Consider the following 21,275-nt stretch of genomic DNA (forward strand, 5'->3'; position numbering starts at 1 on the left):
TGTGTGAGTGTGTGTGTGAGAGAGAGTCTCCTGGTGTGTGAGTAATCTTGTGTGTATGTGAGTGTGTGTGTGAGTCTCCTGGTGTGTGAGTAATCTTAGCGCAGCCTCTGACTGGAGGCACATTTCTAATGACCGCCATCCCTCAGCCGTCCTGCCACTCCTCACTAGAGAGACGCCGTGATGCAATAAACACTCGCTCTCTTCAAGCATGTCATTGGCCCCCAGCTACTTGTCATCTTGCTTTAAAAATAGATCGTTCCTTGAGCTTATTTTGTGCAGCTGTGTTGATGTAAAGACTCGGTTTGATGCTGGTGAACCACAGCTGTCGAGAAATTCAGCTTTAATTTGAATACCTTTTATTTTTTTTAATAACTATACAAGGGTTATTTCAGTTTTAGAAGCTTACGATTAGTCATAGTTCCTTTGACATTCAGCAGTGAAACACTGATCACTGCAAGCTGTCCTAGTCTTTTCTAATGGAGCATGAGCACTAATGAGGAGTCAACATGACATGCCGCTAAGACACACGTTTTTTCCTGCAGCGTGACATGATATACTTCATATTCATTTTATACAACATTTACCGTTTTAAAAAAGCATATTTATATTTAATCCATTCAGCTCTTATTTAAAGGAATAGGTCACTCCCCCCCAAAAATAAAGTTCTGCCCTTGTTTACTCCACTTCACTTACTCCAAACTTTGACTTCATCCTGTTGAGCTCAAAAAAAGAAATTCTGAAGAATGTTGGAAATCGAAAGTCCCCTGTTTTCACTAAAACTGTTTGTCTGGAGCTCCACAGGGTCAATATACTGTACATGGCTGGGCTGCTATAGCCAAACCTTTGGTCACTTGTGCCAGTGCCAAATGTTGGTTTCAGTGGTGCCAGCAGTGAATATCTTGAGCTGTGGACATTGTGAAATGGATATTGTTCTCTAATGAGTTCGCCTTCACTGTCTTTCCACATCTAGGAGAGTTACGGTGTGGAGAAGCCCCAAAGAAGCGTACCATTCAGACTGTTGCATGCATAAAGCATGTGGATCAGTGATGGTTTGGGCTGCAATATCAATATGGCATTCTCTAGGCCCAATACTTGTGCTAGATGGACACGTCACTGCCAAAAACTACTGAACCCTTCTGGAGGACCATGTGCACCCAATGGTTCAAAAATTGTATCCTGAAGGATGCTGTGTATCAGAATGATAATGCATCAATACACACAGCAAGAATGGCGACAGAGTGCTTTGATGAACATGAAAGTGAACATCTTCCATGGTCTGCACAGTCACCAGACCTAAATATTATTGAGCCACTTTGGGGTATTTTGAAGAAGCAAGTCAGGAAACATTTTGCTCCTCCAGCCTGATGTAGTGACCTGGCCACTATTATGCAAAAAGAATGGCTCAGTCCTTCTGGCCACTGTGCAGGACTTGTATCTGTCATTGCCAAATTGCATTGGCCGCAAAAGGAGGCCCTGCACCATACAAATGAATTATTGTGCTTTAAAACAAGGTGTTTCCGTTTGCTTAATTGTTTTAACAACCACTTACAGTTGCCATTTCTCTTTGAACTATTTCCAGCATTCTCCAAAATATCTTTTGTGTTCAACATAAAAAAAGGTTTGGAAAGTGTAAATGGAGAGCTTTTTTTCATTTTCGGGTCAACTATTGCTTTAAGTGAACTGAAAATACATAAAGGGAAAGTTCATACTAAAATTCTGTTAAAATTATGTCATCATTTCCTCACACTTGTTTCAAATCTATATGGTTTTCTTTCTTCTGTTGAACACAAAATAAGTTATTTTGAAAAATGTTGGAAACCTATATTTGTATTTGTTTTTCTTACTATGGAAGTCGATGGTTTCAGCTTTTTTCTACATATCTTCTTTTTTGTTAAACAGAAGAAAGAAACTCAAAAAGGTTTGGAAGAGCTTAAAGGGGAGTACATTTTCATTTTTGGTGTACTATCTCTTTAAGACAGAGCTTAGTTCAACAAAAAATGCTATATATTATCTTAATTGCTAAAATTTGAATGCAGTATTTTTGCTGGCAAAATCTCATTACAAACTGCCAGAATAATGTATATATATATATATATATATATATATATATATATATATATATATATATATATATATATATTTATTTATTTTTTAAAAAATATTATCATATTTTCTATAGCAATACAGTAAAATCACACGCTATTGCCTTCACAACAGAATAATATGGCTAGATATATTTATTAATTTTCTTTTCAGCTTAGTCCCTTTATTCATCAGGGGTCGCAACAGCGGAATGAACCGCCAACTTATCCAGCATGTTTTGCGCAGCGGATGTTCTTCCAGCTGCAACCCAACACCGGAAAACACCTATACATTCTCATTCACACACATATACTATGGTTAATCTAGCTTATTCATTTCACCTGTACCACATGTCTTTGGACTGTGGGGGAAACCGGAACACCCAGAGGAAACCCACGCCAACAAGGGGAGAACATGCAAACTGACCCATCCGGGGGCTCGAACCAGCGACCTTCTTGCTGTGAGGCGATCGTGCCACTGTGCTGCCCCATATAGCTAGATTTTATGTTTAGGAGATAAGAGAAAAAAACAAACAAACAAACATTTAATTCTGGTTCACTTTGCATTGGTACTGACATTTTTACAACCAAGCTAAATATTAATTTATTAATATGCCTTCGGCTTAGTCCCTTATTTAACAGGGGTCGCCACAGAGGAATGAACCGCCAACTATTCTGGCATATGTTTTACACAGCGGATGCCCTTTCAGCCGCAACCCAGTACCGCACACTTGCCAGTTTAGTTCATCCAATTCACCTATAGCACATGTATCTGGACTGTGGGGAAACCAGAGCACCCGGAGGAAACCTATGTGAATGTAGGGAGAACATGCAAACTAATGCACACTGGCCCAGCTGGGACTTGAACCAGTAACCTTCTTGCTGTAAGGCGACAGTGCTAACCACTGAGCCACCATAAATAAATCAATGAACAAACAAGCATTACTTTTGCAGCAGAACTTACTGAGCACCTAAAACAATTAACTACTGATTCCTGTTGCACACAAATGAATTTCTGCTGCAAGTAGTTGCATATCTGACGCCTGAATTTAACTGTTTTGAAGAACGTCTTGACTCTAATGTGGGAAAAAACATACATTTGAGCAGTCTTTCCTTTTTGTGGTCACATATTGGTTCACATTCATATTCAAGTGATACAGCATCAGAGTATTCCACTTTTTTGGTAAGCACCAAGATTCAGATGGCAGCATTCTCACTTACATAAATAAACCACACTGCCAAATGTAAACCATTAAAATATAGTAAAAAATAATAATAATAATATAAATAAAAAATAAAATAAAATTGTCTCCTATTCAACTCTTTCTGCATTTTAAATGTAATTGTTTGTATGCATACTTGACATTTGAAACAATATTTGCATCCATAATGATTTTGTCTGCTCCAATTCGCCCTACATTTGTAGTGGTGTGATAAATATTTTCTGATTTTCACAGAAAACAGTGACGCTAAATTGTTTTAACAACCGCTTTCAGTTGCCGTTTCGCTCCGTCCATACTTATGGCTATACAGTTGCCTTGAACAGCTCCGGTATTGTGTTTCTCTAGATGTTATTGTTTTATTTTGCAGTGTTGCCTGTAGGGTTCAGAGTGCTAGTAATCTGCAGCTGTGTGTGAATAGTAGACTTGGGGGTAAGAGCTCCAGCATGTACCAGCTGCCAGATGGCTCCATCAGCAGCACACACACACACACACACACACATACACATACACTCACACACACACACACACACACTTTAGAAGACCACAGAAAGCCTCTCCACACCACTGAGTAATTTCTCCACACACACACAAGCATTTCTATCCTCACCACAGGTCCGGCACACACAGAGCTGCAGGTGTGAAAAGCGTTTTGTGTCCTCTCACAGTCTGTGTAGGTTGGTTAAAGATTATTTGCCCACAAGACAACCGGAAAAAAGAATATATTAGTATTGTAAAAAATAAATAAAATCACCAAAACTAGGGCTCTGAAAAGATCAGATTTTTTCAATACACAGGTGTCATTGCCAAATAAAATTGATGATATACTGCAATATCTATAATCTAAATGTTGCAATATTGCAATATCTATCATCTAAATTTAGCAGGAAAATGTAGTAATACTGTGTGTGAGTGAGGTCAATTTATTTTTATGCTTTTGATGAAGTTGAATTTAACTTAAGCTGGATCGTTCCTCCATGTTTCGCTGGTAATGTCTTTAAATAAATAATTATTTAGGCGTATTTAATTATTAATTTATTATTTATGAACAAGAATTAAGACATAACATAAGAAAGTAAAATAGAATCAACAAAGAAAATATCAATGAAACCATAACGAAAAAGCTTATTTATTGACCGTCTTAGTCCTATCACTTTCAACTAACAAACACTGTACATCTCTCTATATTTAGGCTAAAACACTGCTTTATTTATTTGTGTATGCATGTATGTTTCTACTTTCATTTTAGTTGTCTTTAGTTTTAATTTCCAAAATGAATGTTCATTGCACTTAAGCTTACAATGATAATAAAGCTTGTTAACAAGTTTTTAATGATTAATTAATGATGAATTATAATGCTTTGTTTCCTTATTTCATCTTCATTTCCAAGTAGCAGGATATTTACAGCTACTTGATTATTCTGTTCGTTTGCACCCCGTCCTTTTGTGCCCCCTGGTGCCATAGTCGCAAACTGCTGTTACACTTAAACACATGTAATGGGTTCTATGCACAGAAATTGTTTTAAAGCCAATGATAAACTTCCGGTGAAAGCTTAATGTGACTATTTTCAATTTCACAAGGTTGTTTTTACAGCATCGATGTTGTAATGTAATTACAATACAATAAGTTAAATCGACTTAAGCATTCATTTAGTTGTTCAAGCGTAAAACAAGATGAAAGACTCTAGTAACCGCTAGCGCCGTCAGTATCAACAGGCTAGCGCAGAAATACCATTGAAAATACTGGGCTAAAATAAACTGTCATATTTTAAAGCCGGGGGGGGGGGGGAGGGGTTGAATTTAATGCAGTGCATCTTGTCCAATCGGAGCCCCACTTCATAAAAGATCGCTGATTTTTAAAGAAATCAAATCTTAAACGTGAAAATTTTGTAATGGAAAGACAGTTCACCGAAAGCTCTTGGGCTGCCTGACTGAAAATTAAAAGTCTGTGTGCATATAACCCATCTCTTATTAGTCTTGTTGCGGCGCCAAGTCTGGCAGTAATGACTATTTTAAAGTGTCACCCACTGTGTACACATCTTAGCTATGGAAAAATTTGGAGAAGTTCCACTGACCTTGAAATTTACATTTTTTTATAGTTGTTTATTTAGTCAAATGTTTTTTGTTGTTGTTTTTTATGTTCTGCAAATTACTTAATGTTTTCCCCCAAATTTAAATATTTTTGGGGACTTTAAAAAGACAATTTGTCAAATTAACAAAATATTCCATGCTTTCAGACATATGCATATTGATCCTTAGTCATTTTAATGCAATATTAACTTTTCAATTTTACCTCAGAAGAGTTAAGAAATCAATATTTGGAGAAATAATCGAGATTTTCATACACAACAAATAAAAAAAAAAAGTATTTTGGCTAGAATAAAAGCCGTTTTTAATTTTTAAAAACCATTTTAAGGTCAAAATTATTAGCCCCTTTGAGCAATATTTTTCGATTGTCTACAAAACAAACCATCTTAATATAATAACTTGCCTAATTACCCTAACCTGCCTAGTTAACCCAATTAACCTAGTTAAGCCTTTAAATGTCACTTTAAGCTGTATAGAAGTGTCTTGAAAAATATCTAGTAAAATATAATTTACTGTCATCACGGCAAAGATAAAATAAATCAATAATTAGAAATGAGTTATTAAAACTATTATGTTTAGAAATGTGTTGAGAAAATCTCTCTGTTAAACAGAAATTGGGGGAAAATAACCAGTTCACAACAGTTTGTCTGGTTCTTGATCTGATTGACTGATAGCCGTGTGATATTCTGCAATAACAGCACTGGCACAGCTTCCTTACCCTTGTGTATTACTCCACCCACATGTCAAGATGACAAGCAGAGGAATAAACTGACTACAGTTTGACAAATATTCCTGCTGTTGGACAATATAATGTACTTTTGAGGCTTTTTTTGATGAGAATGTAGTTGATTAGTTTGAAACTATGCAGTTTACTTATAAGGATAGTGCCTATTTTAAATATTTATATTATATATTTCAGAGATACAGCACGTCGGCAGCCATCAGCCTGTGATAATGAGCAGAGCTAAGATGATTTCACCACAAGATGGCGACAAAGACCACATAATAGGTCCTTAAGAGAGAAAAACTCATAAAAACAGGTATTCTAAGTCAATCTCTCTCTTTTGCATGATATAGTGCTGTATTTATACCATAGCCACCATCTGCTAGTCTTTTTTTGACATTAGTCATTACATTATCATTTTAGACATCACGTTAGAGAATCATTCAAATACTAGCTCTAAAGTGATGTGTTTTTAAGCAACAGTTTCTGCTGTTTTACCGTCAGCTGCAGATGTGAAAGAATGGTGGAGGAAAGTAGTTCCTCATACAGAAGGATTTTTAGACTCTTTGATTCTCTATATGCACATAATTGCAAACTGTTGTATAAATGCAATATCACACAGATATCAGTGTGATATGGCTGTATATCGTCACTGGTGGGACACTAAGGCACTCTGTGGCCTCGAGCCAACTCTATGGAGCCAACGCACGTCTCCCACCATATATATATATATGTATATATATATATATATATGTATATATATATGTATATATATATATATATATATATATATATATATATATATATATATAGGTATATGTTTTTAGATTGTTTTCTGTATAAACAGTCAAAAAAGGCATCTCAAAAACAGTCTATACAAGCTGTACAGTACAGACTTTTAAAGTGTAGGAAGTCTCAGAAAGCTATAGCATATTATAAAAATCATCTTTTGTGTGTGAATTCAACAGGACAAAAAATAAAAGTAGGACATTTGAATGCTTTGGTTTAAAATTGCTAATTCTCATTTTCACCCACTCAAATGAGGGCGTCGCTTAGCCTCCCATGCCGGATTGTTCACTAACTCTTAGGCGTTTTGCTTCCTGTAGTTAACAGATTGCACTCACTCTGTCCTCTCGCAAGTTTCCGCAGCGCTCTGTAGTCTCCAGAAGGAGCAGACGAGCTGAATAAGAGCACATATGGCTGGAAACAGAGCTCGCCGCAGCAGCCTCCATTCACAGCATGACGTTGCGAAATACCTGCGAATGCATCTGACCTCCGTTAATTCACATTAACAGAGGAAACGCCTGAGGAGATGCACGAGGAGCTGTACTCGTTTTAATACGTCAGAACAATTAGAGCATCTGCCTTCTGGGCTTTGTGTAGTTTTACCCAGTAACCACACTGTAAAAAAACATCCGTAAATGAGCAGTTTTCCCTATTTTGAGATTTCCGTCCTTCAAAGGTGCAGTATGTACGCTTGACACCCAGTGGTTAAACTAGGTATTGCATTCCTGGATCAAAACAAATGCAAGTGCATGTTGCCAGATTGAGGACCAAAAGGAGCGAGTGACGATCAAGCCTAAAGGCTGATTTAAATCGTGTTCTAAATAAAAGCAACGGCACGCAATATTTTCTAGATTAAAAGGAGTTTTTGTTCTAACACCTTGAATTGATATATTAAAAATGGCTTCTATTTCTAGCAGCTTAATAACAGAAAACTGATAATGATCACCTCAGGTACACCTCATGTGCTTTATTCAGAGATATATGCTAACAATGTGAATTTGAATGCCATTGTATATGTCATTTATTGATATAGTACTGAAAGCAGCAGCAGATAGTTCACCTCAGATCTTGAAAAAAAAATAAACTATTTGAAATTGAACTTTAGAACTAAGACCAGTGTTGGGCAAGCTACTTGAAAAATGTAGTGAGCTAAGCTATTAGCTACTTAAAATGTAGCTTAACTACACTAAAAGCTACCCCCTGGGAAATGTAGCAAGCTAAGCTAAAAGATACATGGCAAAAGTAGCTTAGCAACATCTAAGCTGTTTTTGCAATTTTTATTTTTAAATTGAAGCAACTTAAATCCAAGTCAATCATATCTTAGAGATGAATAAAACTGTCGATGAAACATATGAGGCAGAATTCAGTTCAATTATTTACTGTAAATAATATGCTGCACTAAACAGAAACAAATTATAGTATATAACAGCTAAACCAAAAAATCCAATAAAAGCAGGTGTTACACATTTAAAATACTATAGTAATATATAGTAAAGGGAAATATTTAGACATAAGCATTATGCATATTGTATATATATATATATATATATATATATATATATATATATATATATATATATATATACACACACACAACTCTTCATTGATAAATTACACTACGTAATGCAGTAATTTATAGTAGTCCAGTCTATTTCAAAGAGAACCGATCGCACCAGTTGCATTTCCAGGCACGGTTGCTTTGCGCCAGTAAACAGGAGCGTGCACACTATTTAAACAGTTGTGTGCATCACATCACCTCTGCGCGTGGATCATCCTCTCATTTGGTATTCACCTGCTTTCTTTTGCTCACACGAAAGCTATTTTTGTCAAACATGCTGCTTCTCGATTCTGAGATCACATTTGCCCACATATTGGCCCATCTCTATTGTCGAATTCTGCTTTTAAGAAAGCGATTTAAATGTAAACTTTTTAATTTAAAGTGTCTGTCTAACAGCTGAAATGTACCCACATTTGGCGGGTATTAATGTCAAGCCCTAAATATATATATATATAATTTCTTATACATTATATTATTTCAAACAACTAAAATGTCAATTAAAGTTACTTTGCTTTACTGTAGAGTTGAATTTTCAACATAAAAAGTCAACAGAGCAGAGCTCAAGGTCCCATAATGCAGTTTACACCTGTAAATATAAAGAAAACACTTTAAATAACATGGAAACAGATCTTTTTGTCTGTGATCCTGAGTGTTCATTTCTACTGTAAGCAGAAAAAACTAAAAGAAAACAGGAGATCTTAGATTTGCGTTAAGGCAAAGTTGGTTTTATTACAGTATATCTTTTTTTTATTCTTTGGGTCACTTTTTCTTTTTATAGAAAACAAAACTCTACTCTACTAAAAGACAACTGGAAATAAAGAAAAGCCCCAAGAAAAGGCAAGCTGAAATTATTGGGTTAGCACTTGCATACTTTTACCCCAAAACCTACAAAGCGTAAAGCTTGCAGTCAAAAACAACATTTCAAACCCAAACCAGGTTTGAAGATCACACGGTGGCCAGAAGGACATCTTTCTTCTATTATGAATGATCTTACCGATTGTCTCTTGATGCATAGTACAAAATACAGCTATGATTGTCAGAGCAGCACCAGAGATTTGGTGTTAGTCAAAAATAATTAAAGATTACTATGATCAGCGTCTGGGAGCGTCTACATTTAGACCTAGAACTTCAGTGCAGTTTAGCACAAATTTAGCTTCAGATAAACATGGCTGCACCGTCCGCTCGGTTTACTTGTGCAGATGCTTCTGTTACGGAACTGGATTTATTGGATATAAATGAGTTGAAGAATGGACAGACACGTCAACTACAAATAAATACATTTGAACTATCTAGCTAAATGTCTCAGACAGAAAAATCTGTGCCCGAGACCGTCGGTGATCTGAAAAACAGTCATGTAAGGCATCGATTGAACGATATGCGTTCATCGCAGGGTAAAAGTATGACAGCTTAAAGACAGAAGCACATTCTAGCACATACGATCTGTAAAAAAATGGCTTTAAACAACACATCACAGTAAGAACAGCGCGATAGCTCAATCTCATAAAGCTACTGTATGTTCGGATCCCCTTATATTGAAAAATAGATAAAATATGAAAGGATTACATGGAATGCTTTAAACTGGAAAAATACAGCTTGCAATAAACACGCACAATGGGTTCTTATGGGTTAAATGACTGTAGCTCTACATACTGCATATTTTCCCTCATATTTGTGTCGTTTAACAAAGTCTTTTATACAGAAATTTGAAATTCAGAAAATAAATAAATTTGTGGCCATAAATCGAATCTCAGTTGTATATTTTATATATATATTTATATATATATATATATTTAGATATATATATATATACTGAGTTCCTTTTCATATGAACAAGATTATAATGGGGAAATACTTTAGCAGATGATTTTGGAAACTGTCACTATATTCTCTAGTCTGGTGCTATATACAAACAAAGTCTCCTAGATCTGTCTCGTTGGACAGGCAATGCCCATTTCCATAAAAAGCGCAGTGCTTTTAAATTCATGTGTGATGGAAAAATAATGGCCTTGTCGTTACTGACGGTATGAGAGGGATGAGATAATGTCATAATTTCATATTAAAAACAGAGTGAATCATATAATCTTCCCCTTCAAAAGCATCCTTTCCAAAACAAAGCATTAACCACCTAGGAACTCTCTCTTTCCAAAAGGCGTCCTTTTGAAGTCCACTAAAATGGCTACATGTGGAATAAAAAACAAGTCAAATGCTCTTCCATCTTGTGTGTGACAATCAACTGTGTGTGTGTTTTTCTCGTAAAGTCAATGGCGCGTTGTTGGTTTCATTTTGGCTTCCCACCAACTCTTCCTTTGGTCCCTCTGTTTATTTGTTTGGTTTGTCGTTGGAGATGAGAAGAGGCAGAAGCATCTCAACTGGCACATACGGTGGGAATATCCCTGGGTAAAGAATGGCTGCTCTCCTGTTGGAAGTTTAACGGAGAGCAAACCGAAGAGCTTTCGTCGTGACATCTTGCTTGATATCCCTTAAGGTTCGAATTTAGGCACAAAAAAAACGTTTAAGTAAACAGTCTTCCAGGCAGCGCCTCTTTCTAAACAATCAAGAGCAATAAATTACACATAATCTGCTCCACTGAAATAAAATTCTGTTTTTCTTCTCAATATGTTGGTCGATTGTGTCCACATTCTTGCGCTGATGGTTTAGGTCTCAGTGGGCTCGGCTTTTACCTGGATGAAGTGGGATGCGGGGATCTGCATGGTGACCGGGAGCTCCTGCAGACCTTGAGAGCTCTCCAAAAGCTCCTTGGCCTCAGGCTCTGGATGCAGAGCCACTTCTCCCCGCACTTCCAGCTCCTCCACTGGGGTGAGGCCTTCACTGGGGCTGCTGGCCAGCTGTGAGTGTCCGTTGAGGCTCTGGCTGAGCTCCTGTCCTGCAGTGTTGATGATCACAGTTCTGTAACTCATCTCAGCCATTCCGTCCACAATCTCATCCTTGCAGAAAGAAGCCAAGCTGGGATTGTTGTTGACCAGCGATTGGAGGTATTGAGGATCGCTGATCTCCTCCTTCACTTGCAGGCTTTGAAACTCACTGGGCTTCAGGACAGTGGCAATGACCGTGCCGGGTTGTTGAGCCACGACGGGCTGCCCGTTGGCATTGAGGGTGACCAGGCGGGTGATGCCGTTCAGAGATGCGGTTTGCTGTGGTGTGGTGCTGATAACGCCTCCGCTGGAGGAGCTTAAAGTGGACACCAGGAGCTGCTGAGAGTGGAGGCTGTCTGTGGTCAGAGAGGCCGTCTGGATGGTGAGCACATCTTTACCTCCAGGGCTGGTGGAAGGCACGGTGTGGAGGATGACCCGCGGCGGGGAGGCGTGAGTGGAGGAATCCCCGTTGGTCAGGACAGAAGACAGTGGCAGGGTCTGCAGGGTCATCGGACCTCCTCCTTGAGCTCCTGACGTGAGGACCATGGGAACAGATCCTGGCATATTTATAGTCCTGAGAGAGAAAAGGGCACGAGGTTACAAAGAGAGAACTCTTGTGCTCCTGGAACTACAAGCAGAATGAAAAGGAGGAGATGGGAAATCAAAAAGAAGCTCTTAGGTTTATTTCTGATTGAATATGGAATAAATAAGCTAGATTTGAAACCAGGGGTGCCCAAACTCCTGGACAGCCGCTATCCTGCAAAGTTTAGCTCCAACTTTCTTCAACACACTTGCCTGGATGTTTCTAGTAAATCAAGAAAGAGCTTGATTAGCTGGTTCAGGTGTGTCTAATTGGGGTTGGAACTAAACTTTGGAGGACACTTGCCCTCCAGGACTAGTCTTTAAGCTATTTTGCATCCCAATTCGCATACTATCCGTCCTAAATAGTATTTAAAAATAGAATTAGTATGTGCCAAATCGTAGTATGTTGAAAAGTGTATGCCAAAGGTTCCCAGATGGTTTACTATTTTCGGTAAAAATTGTCCGTCCATTCACTAACCGCTGATATAGCACACAATACATTGCACATTGCATGTGAATTCGATTAGAACTACAAACTCGGGTAAATAAACTACAAACACGATGGACGCGCGAGACCAACCGTCAATACCACATGTCTTTGGACTTGTGGCGGAAACCGGAGCACCCGAAGGAAACCCAACACAGAGGAAAACATGCAAACTCCACACAGAAATGCCAATTAACCCAGCTGAGGCTAGAAACAGCAACCCTCTAGCTTTGAGACAATTGTGCTACCCATTGTGCCACTGTGACGCCCCATTACAAATATTTATACATTTATATTTATATATGCTAACTAAAGCATTTAGTGTTCAGCAAGCTAACGCCAAACTGTATTAAAGGTTTAGTCTACTGACATTGACCTTTGTTAATTGTCATAATTTCTTTATGGGAGACCCACACATTAATACTGTGGCCTCAAATAAAGACTTCTTAACAGTTATTTATTCAAGACCATTTTATTTATCAGTCTCGCTCATCCCTGGCCATGTTGTAATTATCCTCACCCTAGTTTTAATTTAGTTAAATCATGGCCGTGTTGTAGAACTCTGTCTAATGATTTTAATTTAGTTGAATTGTGGCTACTTTGCAGTAATTTGTTCCCTCATTTTAGCTGAATTGGCCGAGTTGTACCATGATTTAACTAAAATGAGGGAACAAATTAAGTCATGTTAACAAATGCATGCAGAGGGCTTTGAAAGTTGTACTCCTTATAGGAAAAGTGCTACTAATTGACCACTTATGAAACAGCCAATGTTGAGGCTGCCTAAAAAGGTCAGGATGACAAGGCAGCTTACTAGATTTGGTAGTGTTTGAACAATATATCGTCTGAGCATCAATATTGCAATGTGTTTATCCACAATAGTCACATCGCAGGATTAGATTTTTTTTATTTGCATTATTTATACCCAGGGGAGTAGCGGACATTTTAAAAGTGGGGGGGACGGCTATATGAGATCAAACGTTATAATTATTATAACGTTATATATATATATATATATATATATATATATATATATATATATATATATATATATATATATATATATATATATATATATATATATATAACATCATATAATTATTAATCACCTGTTTCTAAATGGTCTGTCTCTAAAAGTGAGGGGGACGGATCCCCCCCGTCCCCCCGGTTGCTATGCTCCTGTTTATACCATAATAGCTATTTTGTTTTACATTTGATTGTTAAATTTTTGTACTTGAATAGACCATTTTGAGGAATGTAAACAAAAACAATGGTCCTAAAGTATTTCCTGTTTTACATTTTTAAATCCCATAGCTTCCAAGAATCCAAAAAGGTCCACATATTGATAAATATTATTATGATAGCTGTTTTAATGTTATGATGTAATTCAATTGGCTCTTGTAACAGTTATGAAATATTAATAATAAATTACATGTTTATGAGCCATGTTTATGGGCCAGTGACATCGCCATATTGAAATGGTCTATACAGTTTGACTCCTCAGAAAACCATAAAGTAGTGTTTATTTTACTTTTATTTTTGCTCTGTCATGTTTATATATGCTAGTAATTAATTATAATTTATGCAGACGCACTGCGTAGAAAAAAGCTTGATCATCTCAGTCCATCTAAATGAATGAAGTCTTCCCAAATAGAGCTTTTCAAATCCTCTGCTGAAATTATACTCATATAAAATATCGCAATGTCAGATTTTTCCAATATCCTGCAGCCCTAGCTTGAACAGTGTTTTAGTTTGTTATTGTACCTGTACACAAACACCTCTCACCTTACGGAGTGTGTCGGCGCTGGGACAGCAGCTCCTTGATTTGGCTGGAGGACATGAACCGTCTGCAGAAGCTGTTCGGCTTGTTTTCCGTTCCTGCTGTTCAGACCGGGACTCATCTCTCTCTTCACTGTCTTCACCTGCGTATTCCTCCCCTGCGAACGTGATGAACCACGGCCCACCGCCCGTCCGTGAGAAGCAGCCCGGTGCCCTCCGTAACCCGTACCACCATCGTCCCCTTGACCGTCATCTTCATCGATAATGACCAGATCTGTGGGCATCTCCTTAAACTGGTACACAAGCCTCTGTCCTTCCACTTTGGCCAATATACCCCTCTGGTAATAGTACCTAAAAGATAGCGGGAGTAGACATACGCTGATATTTAGTGATTCACTATATCATGATAGTAGTAATGAATAATTTACTGTGTCTTTTAAGAGCTTTCACATTGTATTGGCAGTGGTGTTCACCCTGCAAAGAATGCGTTCCTTACTTAGAGTTTTCAATTCTTTTCTTGTTCAAACCTTAAATCAAGAAGCATTTTCTAGACAAGCAAAAATTGTGTCTTGTTTTCAGAGATAATAGATTCTCGAACTAGAAACAAGTCTAAAGCTCCAAGTAAGAAAATCATTTTTTGCAGTGTGAAGGCTTAAATGAGTGGCTTATTAAATCAAATATTAACATTTTCACATATTAATCTGGCCTGATTAATCTCTGCTGAAATATTGATCAAAAGTTCTGTGATTGTTTCGTCGTCAATGCATAATAATGCATTACAATCAAAGTCAATATCAGATATTTTTCTAGACAACAAAATAATAAGATAAAATATAAGTTTTCAGAAATATTGAGTCAAAATTAAGTGTGTTTTTCCCTAAAACAAGCAAAATCATCAGCCAGTGGTGTAAACAAAATAATTGTGTTTTCATTTTGAAATATGTTTCTTTTTCTTACAACATTGGCAGATTATGTTGCTTGTTTTAAAGAAAAACTCACTTTATTTTGACTTATTATTTCTGCAAACAAGGCCATATTGTTTTGTTTGTCTAAAAATGCTTCTTGATTTATGTATTTTTAGATATTTAAACTAGAAACAAGTCAAAAACTTTAAGGAAGACAATCATTTTTTGCAGTGTGGAGGCTTAATTGATTAATTTCTACTGAAATATTGATGGAAAGTTCTGTGATCGTTTCGTTGTCAATGCCTTATAATGCATTACAATCCAAGTCATTATCAGATTTTTTTTTAGACAAGCAAAAAATTGTGTCTTGTTTTCAGAAATATTGAGTCAAAATTAAGTGAGTTTTTCCCTAAAACAAGCTAAATCATCAGCCAGTGGTGTAAGCAAAATAATCGTGTTTTTGCTTTATAATTATGTTTGTTTTGCTTACCACATTGGCAGATTATTTTGCTTGTTTTGAGGAAAAACTCACTTTATTTTGACGTATTATTTCTGCAAACAAGACAATATTTTTTTGCTGGTCTAGAAAATGCTTCTTGATTTAAGACTTGTTTAGATATTTGGACTAGAATCAAGACAAAAAAGCTTTTATTGCAGTGTGGAAGCTTAAATTGGTTATCTTATTAAATCAAATATTAACATTCTCACATATTAATCTGGCCTGATTAATCTCTGCTGAAATATTAATGGAAAGTTCTGTGATCATTTCTTTGTCAATGCCTAATAATGCATTACAGTCATTATCAGATTTTTTTCTAGACAAGCAAAAAATATTGTCGATAATAGTCAATAGTTAATAATCTACCAATGGGATAAGCAATATAATCTTGTTTTGCTTTCAAATATGTTTATTTTGCTTACCACATTAATTATTATTTTACAAGACAAAAAAATCTTAGTAAGAAAGGATTTTTTGCAGTGCATAACAGCACCAAATGCTTAAAAACATCATTGGTTAGCTTAATAACTCAAACATAAACATTTACATGTATTACTCTGGCCTACTGATGAAAATTCTGTGGTAATTTCCTAGTAACTGCCTAATAATGCATTAAAAGCACAGTCGCAATCTGGTTACAAATTACAATAGCTTTAAAAGTAGTTAAAATTCTGATGCATTTGTTTTATTTAATATTAACATAGTAACTAATACAAAGTTGTTGTAATTTAATTTAGTGGACTGACAAAAAAAATGCAGGGTCATAATCGGTTTGTGTTAGGATTAAGTTAACTTTTTAGTTTTTTTTTTTTTTACAAATTTAAGCCAATTGAACATAAAACAATTAAGTTGCCCCCCAAAAAACTCAAGAATTGTGTTGTTTCAACTTATTTTAAATAAGTAGCAAACAGCTACTTCAATTTTTGAGTGTGGTCAAACATATATTTACTCTGAATATATACACACACAAAGTCAACCCTGATAAAAGCAACAAGAACATCTGATACCGACATAAACCTAAGCAGGAGGTCAGCAAAAGCAATGACTGATCCCTGTGGGTGAAGCGTTCGCAATCGTTGACCCACCTGAGTGCTCGCCCCATGGTTTCGTAGTTCATATCAGGCTTGTTTTGTGCTTTCCCCACAGTTTGGAGACAGCCTTGGAGTCCACCAGCTTAAAAATGCCCTTCTCTCTCTGCGTCCACTTGATGTATTTGGGACAGGTGTTTTTGTCTTGCAGCAAGGCCAGCAGGAACTCCCACAGGTAGATGGTGTTACCTACAAGAAGAAAGCTCTTTTAGATTCCTCCGTCGACTCATTAAAAGTTTAGACTCATAAAAACGCCTTTCATATTTCACACGCGATTCTACAGGTCTTATTTAACAAGGCGAATTGGCAGAGGTGCAATTATTGCATTCCTTCTCATAACCTTAATAAATCAATTCTCCGTTCATGCTAGCCTTACGCCAGGCTGGAAATTAATTAGCAGGGGTCTGGCACTAGATTATTCTTGTTTGTCGTGCGCTTTGGCCAGAAGTGGTTAAAAACAGCTATCCCGGCAGTGGTATGTCAAGGTGATGTATATGTATGTGGGAACGGCACACATGCATAAGGGGCCGCTATCGGGACAGCATCGATGTGCCCTCCAGCCCACGATCACTTTTAGTTCCCTCACTAACGCAGCATTTTGAGAGCAGCTCATCAATTAAGCAGCCGCAGCTCGGCCTCTCTCTGGCAGTAAGAGCGATTTGTGATGCACGCGGGAGAGAGAAAAGCCATTGTTTCCAACTTTTTCTCCTTTAGTAATGCACAGCGGTCCGAGCTGGAGCTTACCTTTGCCCTCTTTGCTCTTCTTCTTCAGCGGGAGAGATGGATTGGTTATTGGAGAGCATGGCCGTGCTGGTCTTGGTTTGCGCACTGCAGGGTGAGCAAAAATCATTTGTGTTACTTTATATGAAGAAAAAAGGTTAAATGAAAGAAAACTTTTTTATTTCAGCTAGCTGCCAAGGGAATATTTCTCATTTTTTATTTATATTAAATAAATTAATAAAAATAAAACCAACACAGGCTCATTTTGAAAATGTACCCCTGTATACATTTCTGGAGAGCGTGAATTATGTATAATATCTAATATATTATATTAGGTATATATGGCTGCATTTTGTCTTTAAAACGAACACTTTGGGGTGGTATGATGACGCAGACGATCCCTTTTCGCGCTACCAGCTGAACGCTTACTTATGTGTGGACGGCTCCCAGTGGCTTGCCGCATAAGTCGGCGAATTAGAGAAGTAAAGAGGAGTTGACCACGACAGTTTGAGTCTGGTGAAGAACGCTTCCAGAAAGTAGGTAAAACAAAAAACAAAAGGCAAAAAATAAAATAAACAGTAAATAACAGGGTGAGAAAGTGGTAAGATCTGAAAATGTGGTAAAAATCAGGCAGCCATGAGGGCTTTTCTTTTTCTGGATTGCTTTTAGAAACACTATCGGTTGGGTTTAGAAAAATGGGCCGAGATGTGGGGTAATCGGGGGGCTAGTCAATCGGTGCTTTTGAAAACACTATCGGTTTGGGTTAGGAAAGGTGGTAGGTGAGTTAAGGCTGATTTATACTTATGCACCAAGCACACACGTATGCTCTGGTGCAGCCTTTGTGCGGTCGCATAGCCCTCGCCAAGGCTGACGCTGACTTCTCAAAAAATTTAACTACACATTGCAATGACGCATATTGAAAGCTCTGTGATTGGTCAGCTTGGTAGCTGTGGTCAGTGTGGCCGGGGCCAAGAGCCACGCAAATCTGTTGGAGTGAGTGTTTACAAGTGTTGAGTCCCGTGAAGGAGCTCTGGATGGAAACTGTTGTTTTGTGTTTACCTTATGATTAGGCCCACACGGAATCTGCACGCGCAGATTTCCGGCCAATCATTGAGTCTATTTATTAACTTGTGTAAATGTATGTAAATTTATATTTATTCAGTTTTTAATTTCAGTAATATTATTGACTAATATACAAATGTTCATATGATTTGTTTACAATAATGTTTGTAAAGAATTTTTTTATTGTCTTTTAGTAGATATATTATATAAGAGGCTTTGTTTACCAAATAAATGGATCTAGATGGATTTGCATTGTAAACATTAAATAAATGTTAAAAAGCTATTCTTTTTCATATATTAGGTTTTTAGTTTCAATACTCCCAAAATAATTGCGCATAAATTTGCAGATTTTTTACAAAGTTCTCTGCAGAAATAGCGAAAAATGTCCGCAGATTCCGTCTGGCCCTACTTATGATTAATGTTGTTGCACGTCTGCCGGTTCCCACACACAGCGGCTTCTGATGGATTCACAAAATCAAAAACTGCAAAAAATCGTAGCTCCTGGGACGTATTTCATGATCTCCAGAAATATATAGGAGTACGAATCCATAATGAGCCTGAGATAAAGAAAAGTCAATAGATGTTCAAAATAATAATATTAAAATGACATAAATACAGCACAGTTACAAAAACGCTAAGGTTATACAGATAAGAGAAACTAAAATAATAACAACAATAATATTGGGTTAGTTTAATGTCATTAGAATATTATCAACTACATATTAGTGCTGGGCAAAGATTAATTCCATCCAAAATAAAAGTTTGTTTTGTCATATCTGTGTGTACTGTGTATATGTATTGTGTATATATAAATACACACATGTATGCATATTCTGAGAAAATGTTTATTTATATTTACATTTAAAATGTATCTGTATATTATACAAATTATATATTCATTTAAATATCTATGTAACAAATTGATTTGTATAGTTTTGTTTTTATGTATGTATCTATGTATGTATGTATGCATGTATGTATGCATGTATGTATGTATGTATGTATGTATGCATATATGTATGTACGTGTGTATCACATATACTATTATTCATATTAAATATATATATAATACTAAAACTTTTATTTTGATTAGTCATCCGATTAATCATGATTAATCTTTGGCCAGCAATACTAAATGTATTAAAATGAAAAGTTATTCAAAACATATATGGGTTTTAAGAAATGCTGATAACCAGTCCTACACTATGGAACTCAATGGCTAAATTCAATTGTTAGGTTAGCAACATTCTTGAAAACAGTTTTGGTGTGTTCAAAAGAAGAAACAAACTCGCATAAGTTTGTAACAAGTGGAGGGTGAGTAAATAATGACAGGATTTTCAGCAAAAATACATGAGGCGTACACTGCCTTCTACTGGAGGACTGTGGTACCTTTGGTTTTCCTGGCAGGCTTGGAAAGGTTTTTCTGAGGGAGTTCATCCAAAGAGGACGTCTCGTCATCCCGGGTAACATCCATGCCATTTGAAAGATGCTCTGGACGGAGGGAGATGTAGCTCAGGTCTGTTTCCAGGATATTCCCATATGTGTGAACTATAAAAGGCCAGAGATAGAGTGTAAGAGTTTTTACTTAAACATTAACAGACAGAACAGCCTCACAGTATACATGTCAAAGGGATAGTTCACAAAAAAATAGAAATTATGCTATTGTTTACTCACCCCTGACTTGAAATACTCACCAGATTGTGTTTTAGTTTGTTATTTTGAACAGAAGAGAAGATATTTTGAAGAATATTGGAAAACTGCAACCACTGACTTCCATAGTATTTGTTTTTCCTACTATGGAAGTCAATGGTTATAAGTTTCCAACATTTTTCAAAGTTTTTTATTTTGTGTTCAACATAACAAAAACATACGAATTGTCATTTTGAGTGAACTAGCCCTTTGACTAACTTCAGTGTTTTTTAGGAAGTCTCCCCACAAGTGTTTGTGAAAGAACAGCAGTATGTAAACAGAAAGTGATTCATCACATACTCATGCGCTTCTCATCCAGGATGTTATTGGGAGATTCCATGTTCAGCAGGGCTTCAGCCGCCTCAATGGTCTCCATGTTGTCCTCTGCGCCTGACACTGGGGTCTCTACTGTGAACAAAACACACTGTTATCACCTGACAAATATTAAGCTTGTGTTTCATTATATTGCATTCCATGAAATAGATATGTGGGATATTTCTGGGATATTTAATGAACAAACTGATGAAGTAGTTCTATAAATGAACATAAATACATCCAATATATTATTACACTGAATGGCATTTAGTGTGTCAATCATTCACATACACTACGGCCAATTGAGCTAATTCAATTCACCTGTAGGGCATGAGCACCGACTGAGCACCTGGAGGAAGCCCACGCGAACACGGGGAGAACATGCAAACTCCACACAGAAATGCCAAATGACTAGCAAAGGCTTCAACCAGCAACCTTCTTGCTGTGAGGCGATGCTGTGCTGCCCCATTTTAGGTTAAAAAAGTATATACTAGTGCTGGGCAAAGATTAATCGCAATTAATTGCATCCAAAATAAAAATAGTTTTGGCAAAACATATGTTAGGGTGTTTGTCATATTTATTATGTACATGTAATGCACGCATATATAAAAACAATAAAACAAAAACAAACACACACACACACACACACACACCTAAATAACTATTTTTTAACTATTTTTTATTTATTTATTTAGCATGGATGAATTAAACTGATAAAACATGAAAGCATAATTAAAGGTGCAGTTTATACGTTTGACACCCAGTGGTTGAATTAGGTGTTGCATACACAAAACACACATCAAGCGAGCCTGATTATTGAGCC

At 36.7% G+C, this 21,275-nt stretch overlaps 1 protein-coding gene across 1 annotated transcript in view; it reads right to left on the minus strand.

The window, feature by feature from the left end:
• Positions 1-9,159: 9,159 nt before the first annotated feature.
• elf1 (E74-like ETS transcription factor 1) overlaps positions 9,160-21,275 on the minus strand; it is a 103,510-nt gene continuing 91,394 nt past the window's right edge. The window contains 7 exon segments of the mRNA XM_056471834.1: positions 9,160-11,903; positions 14,181-14,525; positions 16,664-16,709; positions 16,712-16,855; positions 17,411-17,494; positions 19,838-19,996; positions 20,438-20,545. Of these exon segments, the coding sequence (XP_056327809.1) occupies positions 11,111-11,903; positions 14,181-14,525; positions 16,664-16,709; positions 16,712-16,855; positions 17,411-17,494; positions 19,838-19,996; positions 20,438-20,545 (1,679 nt within the window). The 3' untranslated portion in view covers positions 9,160-11,110.

The sequence above is a fragment of the Danio aesculapii genome, chromosome 14 (genome assembly GCF_903798145.1).
Source record: "Danio aesculapii chromosome 14, fDanAes4.1, whole genome shotgun sequence".
Classification (NCBI taxonomy): Eukaryota; Metazoa; Chordata; class Actinopteri; order Cypriniformes; family Danionidae; genus Danio; species Danio aesculapii.